Genomic DNA, 13,341 nt, shown 5'->3' on the forward strand with positions numbered 1-13,341 from the left:
GTCATGGCAGAGGAGGACGAGGCAGCAGCGGAAGGAGAACCAATGGTGCGGTGGCGCGAGAAGGCTTGATACCATGAGAAACTAGAGAGAGAGATTGGATCGGGTCGACCATACGGGGTGGTCTTGAGATGTTTATATATATGTGCGCTAGGGCACAACCGGCAGGCAGGATATACATCAGGTTGTTACAGGAGATATACACGTACTAACCAACTCCCAGATCACAACTACACGTTTAACTCTGACCCTTTTTTTTTTTGCATATTTGCCCATGAACATGATACAGAGAAATGTAAAAAGGGAAGCAATTATGCTAATGTATTAGTTCTGACTTATAAATATGTCCCACCGCATGTATGGTTGCATTAGAATTCAAATTATTTAGTTTTTTCCACTTTCATAATTTTCTCAAATTGTCCTCTAAATCTTTCCGTATGATGAACTGGCGCGGCAATTGGATTTTAATGAACAAAGAAGTCCTTCGGCCGAGCCGGCGACAGAGAGGTAGACAGATTCAGCCAAACATTGCAATTTTGCATGAAACAAAACACTATAACTCGGGTTCTACCTCCTTTCATAACCGGTACCAAATGATCAAAATCCCTTCAGATCATACAAGCATTGAGTTGAGTTGCGTGCATTAATTTATTAAACATCAAAAATGACGAGAAGATGGACAATTTATTCATACCAGAACATAAGGCTAACATATCAACATCGTAAGAGTCGTAACACCGGAAATCCATAGTTGGACAAGAGCTAAGATGATCCATGCTGAATACTCCCTCCGTCCAGAAATACTTGTCCGAGAAATGCATAAAAATAAATGTATCTAAAACTAAAATACATCTACATACATCCATTCCTCCGACGAGTATTTCCGGACGAATGGAGTAGTAAATTAGAAATGAATACCACCTTTAAAAAAAACTGAAATTTTTGCACATCAAAGATGAAAAAGTTTTCCATGTGTGAAATAAATAAATAAAAGCCTTTCTAAAAATTCCGTTTTAGAGCTTCTCTAATGTCATATCGCCACAAAAATTTGCAAGCCCTTAGGGAATTTTTGTTAAAATTTAATTAATAAACCATATTTTCTTTTTTGCGATTTATTTCGATTTCATTGTTCATGTGCGGGAGCATCTGGGCTCGGTTGCGAAAACGTTGTCCTCTAATTTGTAGCAAGTTGACATACATCAAGAACTGATTAGAGCATCTTCAACAGGCGCGCCAAACTAGCGCCGTGCCGCAAAATCCCCCCTTTTCGCGCGCGCGCAACCGGAAGAGTTGCTCCAGCGGGCGCGCGAAAACCGCGCGCGGTATACGTAGTCCAGCGTGCGGGCCGAAACGCAATCGCGCGCCGCTTATTTGCTGCGCCCGCTCCCGCGCGCTGGACTCTCGCGCGCTCGCTCGCACCTCCCACCCCCCCTCCAGCCGCACCGCCGCCGCCGACCGCGCCACCCGGCGACCGTTCCGGCGCTTCCCCGACCTATCCCCGCCCCGCGCGCGCTTTCTCCGGCCCCCCTCTAGGCACGCCGTCCCGCGCGTGTGCTGGTCCGCCGACGAACAGCGCTCGCGCGCTCGCTGCCGCTCGGCGCCCGCTAGGTGTTCGACAAAACGCCTAAAAGGTATGTATTGCTCAAAAGCCATGAATTTCGTGCATGTTGATTGTAGTTTTTTTATTTATAGCATAATATTCAACATTGTAGATGAGTTTCTCGTATGATTCTTTCGAAGAAGAATTTGATATGGAAGAGGAGGAGGATCTTGCAATGATCCTAGCTATGCATATTAATAAAAAACCGAAACACGGTGGTTCGGTTATGGGTTGGCAAAAAAATTGGAGGGATAGGATCGATGCCCACAACAGATTGATCAGGCATTATTTTACGGAGAATCCCACATACCCCGAGTCGTATTTTCGTCGCCGGTTTAAGATGAGCATCGAGTTGTTCAGACGCATTGTAGAGAAACTAGCGATCCATGACCGCTTTTTTCAGCAAAGGAGGAATGCCGCCGGAGAGCTCGGGCATAGCACCTTTCAGAAGGTGACAGCCGCGTTGCGTATGTTGGCATACGGTATACCGGCTGATCTAGTTGATGATCACTTGGCTATGGGTGAGAGCCAAGCTATCATGTGTGTCAAGCGCTTCGCAGTCGGAATTGTGCAAGTGTTTGGCGAGGAGTATTTGAGATCTCCCACCGCTGAAGACGTCGCAAGGCTTTTGGCGATGAACAAAGCTCGCGGCTTTCCTGGCATGCTTGGCTCAATAGATTGCATGCATTGGAGTTGGAAGAATTGTCCAAAGGCATGGCATGGGCAATTTCACGGCCAAAAAAAGGGTTCCACTATAATCCTTGAAGCGGTGGCCGATCAAGAGACTTGGATTTGGCATGCATTCTTTGAAATGCCTGGATCTTTGAATGACATCAATGTTGTCAACCGGTCACCACTGATGAGTAAGATTGCAAATGGGGAGTTGCCACCGGTGCAGTTTGTAGCAAATGGCCGTACATACAACTATGGCTATTATCTAGCGGGTGGCATCTATCCAAAGTGGCAAACCTTTGTCAAGCCGTTGAAAAAGCCAGAAGGTAAGAAAGAACTTGATTTCCACAATGCTCAGGCGGCGGCTAGAAAAGATGTGGAGAGAGCTTTTGGGATTTTGCAAGCCCAATTTGCTATTGTGAGAGGACCGACTAGATTTTGGGATCAGAAAATGCTTTGGTACATCATGCACGCTTGTGTGATCATGCATAACATGATCATCGAGAATGAGCGTGGCCAAGATGTAGACTACTCTCAGTATGAGCTTTTGGGACATGCGGTGCGAGTGCGACGGAGGGCTGAAAGGGTGGCCCGTTTTGTTGGCTCCTATCATGCCATTCGACGTCCCGCAGCGCATAATGATCTTCAGAAGGATCTTATTGAGGAGTGGTGGGCATGGAATGGACGACAAAGAGCATCATGATTTGTGCGTTTGATATTGTATTATTGAAATATTTGTTGTGTTTATTGCACTATTTGTTGTATTGAACGATAAACTGTTTGTTTGAGTTGTAATAATGAAATTGAACTATTTATTTTAATTTAATTTTGTTTGTGTTTGATTTTTTTTGCTTCTGTTTTGGAATGCACATGTTGTTTGTGTGAGAGTCGCGCGCGCTGCATTTTGCGCGCTGCTGGAGCGGCGCGCGCGCGCTGCATTTTAGTGCGGCTGCTGAAACCAGCGCTGCGCGCCGTGCCAAACCAGGTGATGGGCGCGCGGCAAACCAGTTTTTTACGCGTGGCGCGTTCGGCGCCTGTTGGAGATGATCTTAGGTAATACAAGGATTGTTCATTTGTAGTATTACATCTAGAGGTAAGATACAGGTAAGGTGTTCCTTTTTCTAAGCCTATTTGTCATAATGAAGGCCCTCCAACTAGTCATTTCGAACTATAATATGCTCACTGACGTGCCAATACGTTGACAACTGTGAATCTATGGTATTATTCTTGAAAGAAAATTAATGCCAAGCATATAGGATTATAATTCTGAAACATCCCCACAAAAACTTTCACTCGCAAAGCACAAATCCCTATCTACTGTGTTCATGTCCCTAGTTTCATAAAATTGTTAATATCTACTCCAGTATCTCACTTCACTCGTTCGTGTAGAATCGATACGATTCTCTTGTGGTCCAGTCAAGTGGCCATTTCTGCAACATTGCGTCCTGCAACCATGTGTTCTACTCCCTCCGTCCCGAAAAACATGTCGCGAGGGCGATTTTGCAAAAAAAACCTCTAATTTCTCCCGACCAAACCCGCGCTCCCTCGTCGTCCTCCTCCGACAGAAGCCGCATCTGCGCTGCTCCCCGCCGCCGCAGCTGCGCTGCTCCCCGCCGCTGCAGCTGCCCTGCTCCCCGCGAACGCAGCTCCCTGCTCCCCCGCTCCGTCGCCACAGCTGCCTCCTGCTCCGCCGCCGCACCTGCCCCTCGCCTGCCTCCCCAAGCTCCCCCTTCCTCATAAAAATCTTCGATTTCCCCGGCTACCGCCGCGCTCTGCTCCGGCTGCGTAGGAACCGGCGTTAGTGAGCCCGGAGGCATTGGATCCTGACCATCACCAACAATCTAAAGGTCGATGAGGCCGACGAGCCCCATGGCGACAGGAGATGCAACAAGGTAAACGTCGATGAGCCTAACGACGAAGCAACCTAAAGCTTGTGGATTTGCGAGTGTTGAAGACGGCGACGACAACTCCACTAGGAATACGACCGCGGCGGCTTCTTCTTCGTTGTTTCTCTGGTGGAAGACCCGCGCCTGCGACACCGCGGCAGCAGCGGCGGCTGTCAAGTGGGTCGTCCCTGCTCACTTGGCAGCAGCGGCGGCGGCTACAAATCTTCTCCAGCCTGGGTCATCTCCGTCACCAACGCCTACAGCCTGGGTATGAACCTCTCTTCTCTACTCATCTACTGAATGTACTGAACGTGCGTAGCCTCTGAACTGAATTTTACTGAATGTGTGTATTCTCTGTCTACTGAATTTTAGTGAATGTACTCCTGTAAACTGAATGTACTCTTGTAAAGTGTGCTGTCAACTTGTGAATTTTAGTGGATGTGATTAAAAGTTACTCCACGATGATCCTCCTTGCATGTTGAGCAAGTTACTGGCTTGAGAAACATGGTGGAGGCCATCATTGTTTACTGGCTTCAGAAACATGCCGAGCAAGTTACTGGCTTTAGAAACATGCTGAGCAAGTTACTTGCTTCAGAAACAATGATCCTCTTTTTGAAGTGGAGGCCATCGTTGTTTACCATGTTCTGGGTGTTGGTGGCCTCGCTTCTTCTTACGGCATTTATTTTTTGCCAATTAACCGAGAAAAGGTTTTGATTGCAACAGTATCCATAGTCCATCACTTCTCATGTTGGGCTCCTCTCATTCTTTCCCCCAATTCAGTATTGTTGTGTAGAAATTGATTCAAATTCTTTACATAGCCATTGATCAAGATCCACCAGTAAAATAAGATCCCCCCTTCTATTTGTGTTGCAAATATAACATGTGCGATATTTTTAAATCTGTCCATTTTCTGGTTGTAAACATTAGCTTACAAGAGCCTCTAGATTACTAGCAGTAGTCCTACTATTAGTAGGAGTACACAGTTCTGCTAGTTGAAAAGAGCCTCTAGATTATCAACACTTTTGCACTAGTTCTGTTAGTTTAGAGTTTGGGGTATTTTGCACAGTTACAATCTTGCATGCATATGAACAGTAGTACTCCATCATTTTTGGAGTATTATGAACAATTCAACAATTGGGGTCTAATCTAGAGCCACATGAGAGCTGGCTGGGTTAGTTATTTTTCTGACCAATCAACCATGCATGGAAATCTGCTAGATAACCCCCAGTCCACAGCAAAGGAGGAATAAAGTGAAACATGAGGTTGATCAACTAGATAACCCCAAGTGCCATTTAACAGTAAACTAAAGTTCAGTCAGAGTATGCAATAAACTTGCTGGAGTACAAATTTATGCATTACTCCATATTTTCCGAAGTACTGTCATTTTACTCAAAATTTACTCAAATAACTAAAATTAATCCAAAACAAAAAAGGACTGCTATTGGACTAATTTGTTCTCGGTTGCTTTTCATACTACAGTTTTTATAACATAACAACAGTGCTTTTTATTAACAGTAAGTTCATCATGTCAACTGACAGCAAGTTCATCATCTCAAGACTTGCTCAAATTAACTCAACTGGTTCTACAAATTTGCTATCCTATCTACAGTACCTAGCTATTGTCAGAACATAACACTGTATATCTATAGCTTCATTTTAGAAATTTAATTAGTGCATTTCTAAAATGGCCAACATTATGGCACAAATAATTAAGTTAGCACAAATTGCAAAGTAAGTTAGCACAAATATTCAGTTTTAATCCAAATTATTCAAATTAATCCAAATATTTTAAATTAATTCAAATAACTAAAATTAATCCAAATCAATTCAAATTCCAAATAACCCAAATTCCAATAAATTCCAACAAGGAGTTTATATACAAGGATTAGACAAGGCATACACAAGGGCATGACATAAGGTCCTCTTTGTCCCCTCTTGACACAAGATTACACATGACATAAGGGCATCTTTGTCCCCTCTTGACACAAGATTACACAAGGCATACACAAGGAGCACCTGACTACATGACATAAGGGCCTCTTTGCCCCCTCTTGACTACATTCTTTTCCTTTCTCTGGCCACTTCTTCCCTTCCCTTCCCTTTACTTTTCTTTCTTCTCCCTTCTTTAGCCAATTCTTTCCTATCATTTTCTTTTCCTAATGCAATTTCCATTTCTTCTATAATGGCCCTAGTATCAACAACTACCCGACTGTCGCAATATACACTGATGATTTCCCCGCCAGCATTCTGAATGCGATCCTTGTGCAAGTGGGGCAACTTATATTGATTTCCTCCTTTGTCTTTCATAACTTCAAACATAACTGCTTCTAATGTGATAAAGCTTCTGTGCAACTTGTCGGGATCGTAGTTCTCGAATTCCTCTTCCACACCCTGTACCAGTTTTTGGATGTTTGTGGGTGACCTGCAGTCGGTTAGAGACTGGAGAGAGGTATGGAAGCAGAGGTCCAAACAATTTAACTCAGGGCTATTTGGCGGCTGTTGTAGCAATCGGATGTCAAGATCAGTTTGTTCCACAGCTTCTCGAAAAGCTACATCATTGGGAAGGACATGGGGCTTTGCATTATCCTGTTGGATGAATATTGTTGCTCCCTCGTCATCCTCAGGCCACTTATCCTGAATTGCCGGGATAACCTTATTGATTAGATAATCTCTGCACAAAGTGGTAGGAGGAGTACTAATGTCAACACTTCTGCTAGATATGGTCATGAGTAGATAGCTACAGTTTTAACACTGCATTTTAACTGAATTTTTAATAATGACAAGATGCCAGTTTTAACTCAATCAACAACATTTTAACTGAATTAAAAGAATTATTGGACTTTAAATGACAGGACTGACAGAGTTCCTAGGACCTCTATATATGAGCATGGGAGATTAGATAAGAAATTGATTGAGTGCAAAACAGAGTGTTGTAAATCACTCCTGATTTGATGTGATGTGATGTAGCATAGCATAGCAGTAGAGTAGAGTAGAGAAGCATCTAAGGCAATAGTCCTGCTAATTGCTGTCAAGATAGCATGACTAGTTGCTCTTGGTGCATTTACTGATATCTTCTGAACATTTGGTACCCCTGAACATACGAGCATTATGCATTTTTAGTACCCCTGAAAATATGTAGTGTCAAAGTATGTAGTGCTATTTTGATCAAGTTACAGAACAAATAATTTTGTTCTCATTATGAACTGAAACTTGTGCATTCTGTCTATTTCTTCAGAAATTAATTCACTCCCTTTCTCTGTGTGATGAAAATTTGATCAAAGACTGTTAACTGAAACTGTTGACTGTTAACTGTAATTCACTGTAATTCAAAAACTGTTGACTGTTAACTTTAAAATTTTGATCAAAAACTGTTGACTGATAACTTTAAAAGTTCACTGTAATTCAAATGAAACTGTTGACTGTTAACTGAATCAGTGTTAACTGAATTGCTGCTGCCATACTCCTCTGTTTAGTGTTACTAAATCAGTGTTAACACTAAATAAGTGACACTATTTAGTGAATTACTCCCATTGTTCATTTAGTGATTCAGTACTAATGACAGATAAATGAGGAAGAAGCAAGCATGTTCTGCTCTTCTACTGTTGGAGTAACTAGTAGACCAACAAAACTGAAACTAAGTTGTGGTCCATGTACATTTTCAGTCAGATTTGTATCCATTGGGCACCATAAGCAGAAGTATTTTTCTGCTCCATCACACACAGTTTTACATCACCATCATAAGCAGAATTATTTTTCTCCAATTGAAGTTTTACATCACCATCACACATTTTTACTGTACCTTCTTCAGGGTGCAGAGTAGAGCAACAGCAGCACGGGCAGGGTCAAGGAGCAGCAGCACAGGCAGCTCAGTGGAGCAGCAGCAGCACGGGCAGGGTCAGTGGAGCAGCAGCAGTACGGGCAGGGTCAGGGGAGCAGCAGCAGCACGGGCAGAAACCACCGGCGACAGGGGAGAAGCAGCCGCACGGGTGCGTGGGCAGGGGAGAAGGAGCAGCACGGGTGCGCGGGCGTGGGAGATCGACGAGGTCGCGCTGGAGATTGAGTATCACGTGCGCGTGCTCCTGGTCCACCGGATCGTGGAGGCAGCCTCCGGCGACGCCGGTAGGAGATCACGGCAGCGCACGCGCCGGAGCTCGAGGAGGACGCGCGGGAGCACGAGGAGGACGTGCGCGGGCTTGAGGAGGATGCGGGCGAGCTCGAGGAGGAACGCGCACGGCCTCGAGGAAGACGTAGTGGGAGATTCCGGCGATGCCCGCGGGTAATCGCAGCGGGAGGGTACCGCGGCGGCGCAGATCTGGGCTGCAGCGGTGGAGGAGGTAACTGCCGATGGCGGCGAGAGCATGTACTTGGCGACGGCGGAGGAGCTCAGCTGGGCTCGCCAGCCCCTGGCGAATCACGCAGCTGCGGCGCCGGCCCCTGGCGACGTGCAGGCGACGGACGGAGGAAGAAGACGGGGTGGAGGGACTTGTTTGAAACGCTTTTCAAACCACGAGGGGTTTTTTGCAAAATTATCAGTTAACTACGCCCACGACATGTTTTTCGGGACGGAGGGAGTACTATATTTGTATTTATGACAAGTTTCTCTTTTTTTCTAGGTCACCTCTCGGGCACGATGAGTCGTTTTCTTTACTCTTTTATAAAAACATGAAACCAGTTGACGCGCAAAATTTGGGCGTGGCCAACTTGCCATTAGCTGCAGGCGACCATGTACCAGTATACATGTAGAACAATAGTACTATAAATTTCGTAGAGTCTACGCTCGTAGTCGTACTCCATTAACTTCATCTCCTCTCCCGTCGACTGGCCCGAGCTTCCCAGGGCGAGGAGCGACGATGAAGCTGCTCTGCGTCCTCGCGGCGGTCCTCGCCCTCGCGTCCGTGGAGCCCGCCGTCTCGTCCCCCCGGCGCTACGACTCCATCATCACCTTCGGCGACTCCTTCACCGACACCGGGAACGCTGTCGTCGTCCTGGCGGAGAAATCGCGGTTCGACCTGACGGTGCAGCCTCCCTACGGCATGACCTTCTTCGGCCGCCCCACGGGCCGCTACTCCAACGGCCGCCTCATCATCGACTTCATCGGTACGCACGCCCTTCCCGGCCACTCTTACTTACTTTCTTCTTCTCGTGCTGATGTATGTATCTGTGCTTGCTTGGCCGGCGTACGTGCAGCTGAGAAGCTCGGTCTGCCGTTTCTCCCGCCGTACCTCTCGCACAACGGCAGCTTCAGCGAGGGCGTCAACTTCGCCGTGGCGGGCGCCACCGCTCTCAACGCCAGTTTCTTCAGGGACATCCCGCTTGTAGGCTCGTTTGTTCTCAACACCAGCTCCAGCGTGCAGCTGGGGTGGTTCCAGTCGCTCAAGCCGTCGCTGTGCACGCCCAAGGTAATCAATTACTAGCATTTCCAATTCCAAACTCAGTGATATGTGTTGATAGATTTGATATGATAATATCCTTGGGACAGTGAGTGAACTTACGTACGCTCTGTGTGTGTGTTGCAGAGTGCCCGGGCTTCTTCCACAGGACGCTCTTTTTCATGGGCGAAATCGGCCTCAACGACTACAGCTTCGCTGTCTTCGGAATGACCCTGCCACAGCTCAGATCCATCGTCCCCGACGTCGTCAAAACCATCGCCGCGGCCACTGAGGTAACCATGCCGGATCTATCAGTCTGAACAACTCTATCTGAAGTCGGCCGGCGCTGATCATGGTAGATATGCGACCCTGTAAACGCCGAGCAGGCGCTACTCGGGCAGGGGGCGAAGACCGTGGTGGTCCCCGGGATCCCGCCGCTGGGATGCATGCCGCCGAATCTGGTCTTCTTCCCCAGTAACGAGACGGCAGGCTACGAGTCCAGCACCGGATGCCTGAAAGGCCTCAACGAGATAGCCAGGCACCACAACTCGGAGCTGCGGAAGGCCCTCGACACGGTCCGGGGAAACCACCCAGATGCCCGGGTCATCTACGCCGATTTCTTCACCCCCGTCATCGAGATGGTGGAGTCTCCCTACAAATTTGGTCAGTAACCGTCTTTGTCAATCTACTGACAAATTTGATCAATCTCTGTCCAGTTTGCTCGTTCAAGCTGTGGTGCTGATTAAGATGGCATCGCTTGTTCTGACACAAGTTGTTTATTTACTTCCTTATTGCAATGTGTAGGGCTTACCACGGATGTTCTGAGTTGTTGCTGCGGTGGAGGTGGCAAGTACAACTTCAACATAAGCGCCGGTTGCGGTATGCCAGGCGCCACGGTGTGCCAGGACCCGTCTCAATATCTCTACTGGGACGGCCATTTCACCGAGGCAGCCCACCGCTATATTGCCAAAGGCTGGCTAAACAGCATAAACAGTTGCAAACCCTGGTAGTAATTGGATGCTACGCGGATTTGTATACTTATTACAACTTTTACTGATCACCGATATACACGAGTCACCGATACACAGGCTTGCCAATTCGTCACGAGGTTTTCTATGTATTCATTATGGTTGTGGTTTCATTCATGTTTTCCCGAAAACGTGCCGACATTTACATCTGTTAATGTGCCCAACCATCTTTTCTTTTGTTGAGATCAATATTCCATTGCGAAAGTTGAAGTATCATGTCTAATTTTTTTTTACAGTCGATGATCTCTGCATGGTCACCTGCGCGTCGTAACCCGTCCGTCCAATGGTTCTAGCACGGGCGCCCACAGTCACAGTATGGTCGTCCGACGGTTCCAGCACGACCACCCTGAAGTCGCCCGGCGGCCGCAAACCCTCTAGGTGCGCTGAAGCATCGAGTGGCGAGCTCCGTGATGGATGCAACACCAAGCCATGCGAGCTTGCGGCACTCGTCCAGTGTGGTCACTCCTTGCCTCTGGCTCCCGTAGCAGCACCCCGTGCCCGCTTCGAGGAGCTTGTGAGATAGATTTTTCCAACGTCGCTCGTCCCTCACAAACGGTGTGATCTACAACCCACTGGTAGAGCAAGGTCCGGTGACATCGAGCATACCGGAGGAGCGAGATTGAGATGGGCTAGCGGTGGTTATAGGTGAGGAGAGCAAAGAGTACCGGAGGAGCCGCACCGACGCGGGTAGGAGGTGGACGAAAGGATGGGCACACAACACGGATGGCCTAGAGGCAAAGGGGAAGGTATAAGGGTGTGGCAAGCGGTCGCGTGGGCGCCACACAGGACACGCGACATTAGAAGAGGGGAGGTCCTCCCTAGTGCCTTAAGCGCTTCGCGTGCATGCAAGCCGGCTGTGGCCCATACTCACTCCAGCTATTCCCTCGCTTCGCCTGCTAGTCTTTTTGTGTGCTGTTGGTCTGGTAGGAAAAACAACCGTCTTTTTAATACCACTGAACAAAATTATGAATTCGAAAAAGTTCACAGACATTTTTAAAAAGTCTATTCATCTGAGAGAAAAGTTCATAAAAATATGAAAAACAATTCACAAGAAAAGTCCATGAATTTGATAAAATGTTCATCAATTTGAAAAAAGATCGTGAATTTGAAAAAAGTTGTGAAATCCAAAAAAGTTCATTAGATTTAGAAAAATCACAAATTTAAAAAAGTTCATGATATTAGAAAAAGTTCATGAAAATGCAAAAATTTTATCGATTTTGAAAAATAAAGAGTTCATAAATTGAAAAAAAAAACATGAATTTGGATATAGTTTGTGGATTTAAAAAGAAGATCATATAAACTTTGAAAAGAGCTCATGGATTTGAAAAACATTCATGCATTCAAAAAAGTTCACGGATTTGGCAAAAGTTTTTGAAAATTTAAAAGAGCCCCTGGATTTGAACAACATTTATGTATTCTATAAAATTTCACGTATTCGAAAAAAAGTTCGCCAATTTTACAAAAATGATCTAATTTTGAAAAATGTTCACGAATTAGAAGTATTCATAATTTTGGAAAAACATTACTGAATATATAAAAAGGAAAATAAAATGAAAATAAATAGAAAAATTCCTAAGGAAAAATTGAATGAAAAAAACAAAGAAGAACTAGCCAAACAAAACAAAACAAAAAAAGAAAATCAAACAAGTAAGGCATTGTATTTTTTAGTGTTACATTTGACGCATAACAAGAAAGAAAAAAGAAGTAAGTAGTCACATGGGCTAAGCTTTCACAAGTGGTTACCGTGGGTGGTACTAAACTGTTAGGTCGGGCATTTGAATCTCACGTCGCACACCCATTCCTTGAAGGATAAAATAAATAAATAAATAAAACAGGACGGGCCCAAGATAGAAGGGGGTGTGCACCTGTTCTAGAATAGCATATAACAGGCGCCGAGGGCACCAAATAGGTGGGCGAGAGAAGAGGGACCGATGCGAGCGGAGATTGGCAACCAAATTTGAATGCTTTTACTATATGTTTAGGCCCAGTAACTTAGGGTGGGCTCAAACTCACTTTTTAGAAATAAAATAGATTGACTTCTGGTCAAAGACTAGAAAAATCAAATATCTCGAATTATAGACAACCAAGACAAAAGCCTAGTGACAGCCAATTTCCAAGATGTGCCGCTGTTCCATGGAGTGCTGATATGTCTCGCCTACAGCGAGAAGAAAAATCAAATATCTCGGATTATAGACAACCAAGACAAAGCCTGGTGACAGTCAATTTCCAAGATGCACCGCTGTTCCATGGGGCACTGATATGTCTCGCCAGCGAGAACAGAGGAAGTCTCGGTGAAGGCGAGCTCCATATTGGGCTGGCCCATCGAGCTGCTGACCAGAGGCCATAGGCCATAGGCCATATTCTCATTTTTTGACTTTTGCTTTTGCTTTTTTGTTTACTTTTACTTTATTTATATTTACAGATATTCTATATTACAAAAAGTACTTTACATAAAGTATTTCAAAAAATGTTAATCAGGCATTTAAAAACTGTTAAATGTGTATAGCAAAAATGTTTATCATGTATAGAAAAAATATAAAACGTGAAATGTGTAAATAAAAACTGTTGACCATGTACTTAAAAATATTAATTCAAGCATTTTTTAAAATGTTGAACAAGTGTTCGAAAAATGTTAAGCTGTATTTGAAAAATATAAAATGTGTACATAAAAAGTGTTGACCATGTATTAACAAAATGCTAAACTTGTATTTGAAAAATGTTAAATGTATATAGAAAAAATGTTGACCATGCATTCAAAGAATGTTAAACTTGTCTTTGAATTTTTTTTA

At 45.1% G+C, this 13,341-nt stretch overlaps 1 protein-coding gene across 1 annotated transcript; it reads left to right on the forward strand.

The window, feature by feature from the left end:
• Positions 1–8,972: 8,972 nt before the first annotated feature.
• LOC119267557 (GDSL esterase/lipase At5g45910-like) lies at positions 8,973–10,642 on the forward strand. The gene is made up of 5 exons (XM_037548962.1): positions 8,973–9,252; positions 9,343–9,554; positions 9,674–9,817; positions 9,911–10,187; positions 10,329–10,642. Exons 1-5 carry the CDS (start codon positions 9,006–9,008, stop codon positions 10,532–10,534), a joined length of 1,086 nt encoding a protein of 361 aa, XP_037404859.1. The 5' UTR covers positions 8,973–9,005; the 3' UTR covers positions 10,535–10,642.
• Positions 10,643–13,341: the final 2,699 nt, after the last annotated feature.

This window comes from Triticum dicoccoides, chromosome 3A (assembly GCF_002162155.2).
Source record: "Triticum dicoccoides isolate Atlit2015 ecotype Zavitan chromosome 3A, WEW_v2.0, whole genome shotgun sequence".
Taxonomy (NCBI): Eukaryota; Viridiplantae; Streptophyta; class Magnoliopsida; order Poales; family Poaceae; genus Triticum; species Triticum dicoccoides.

Excerpts from the sequence above, each read along its gene's own strand:
- LOC119267557 (XM_037548962.1), top strand. The coding sequence starts at position 9,006 with ATGAAGCTGCTCTGCGTCCTCGCGGCGGTCCTCGCCCTCGCGTCCGTG. Across the intron at positions 9,555-9,673 it reads CGTCGCTGTGCACGCCCAAG|TGCCCGGGCTTCTTCCACAG; the intron begins GTAATCAATTAC and ends TGTGTTGCAGAG. Across the intron at positions 9,818-9,910 it reads CCATCGCCGCGGCCACTGAG|GCGCTACTCGGGCAGGGGGC; the intron begins GTAACCATGCCG and ends AACGCCGAGCAG.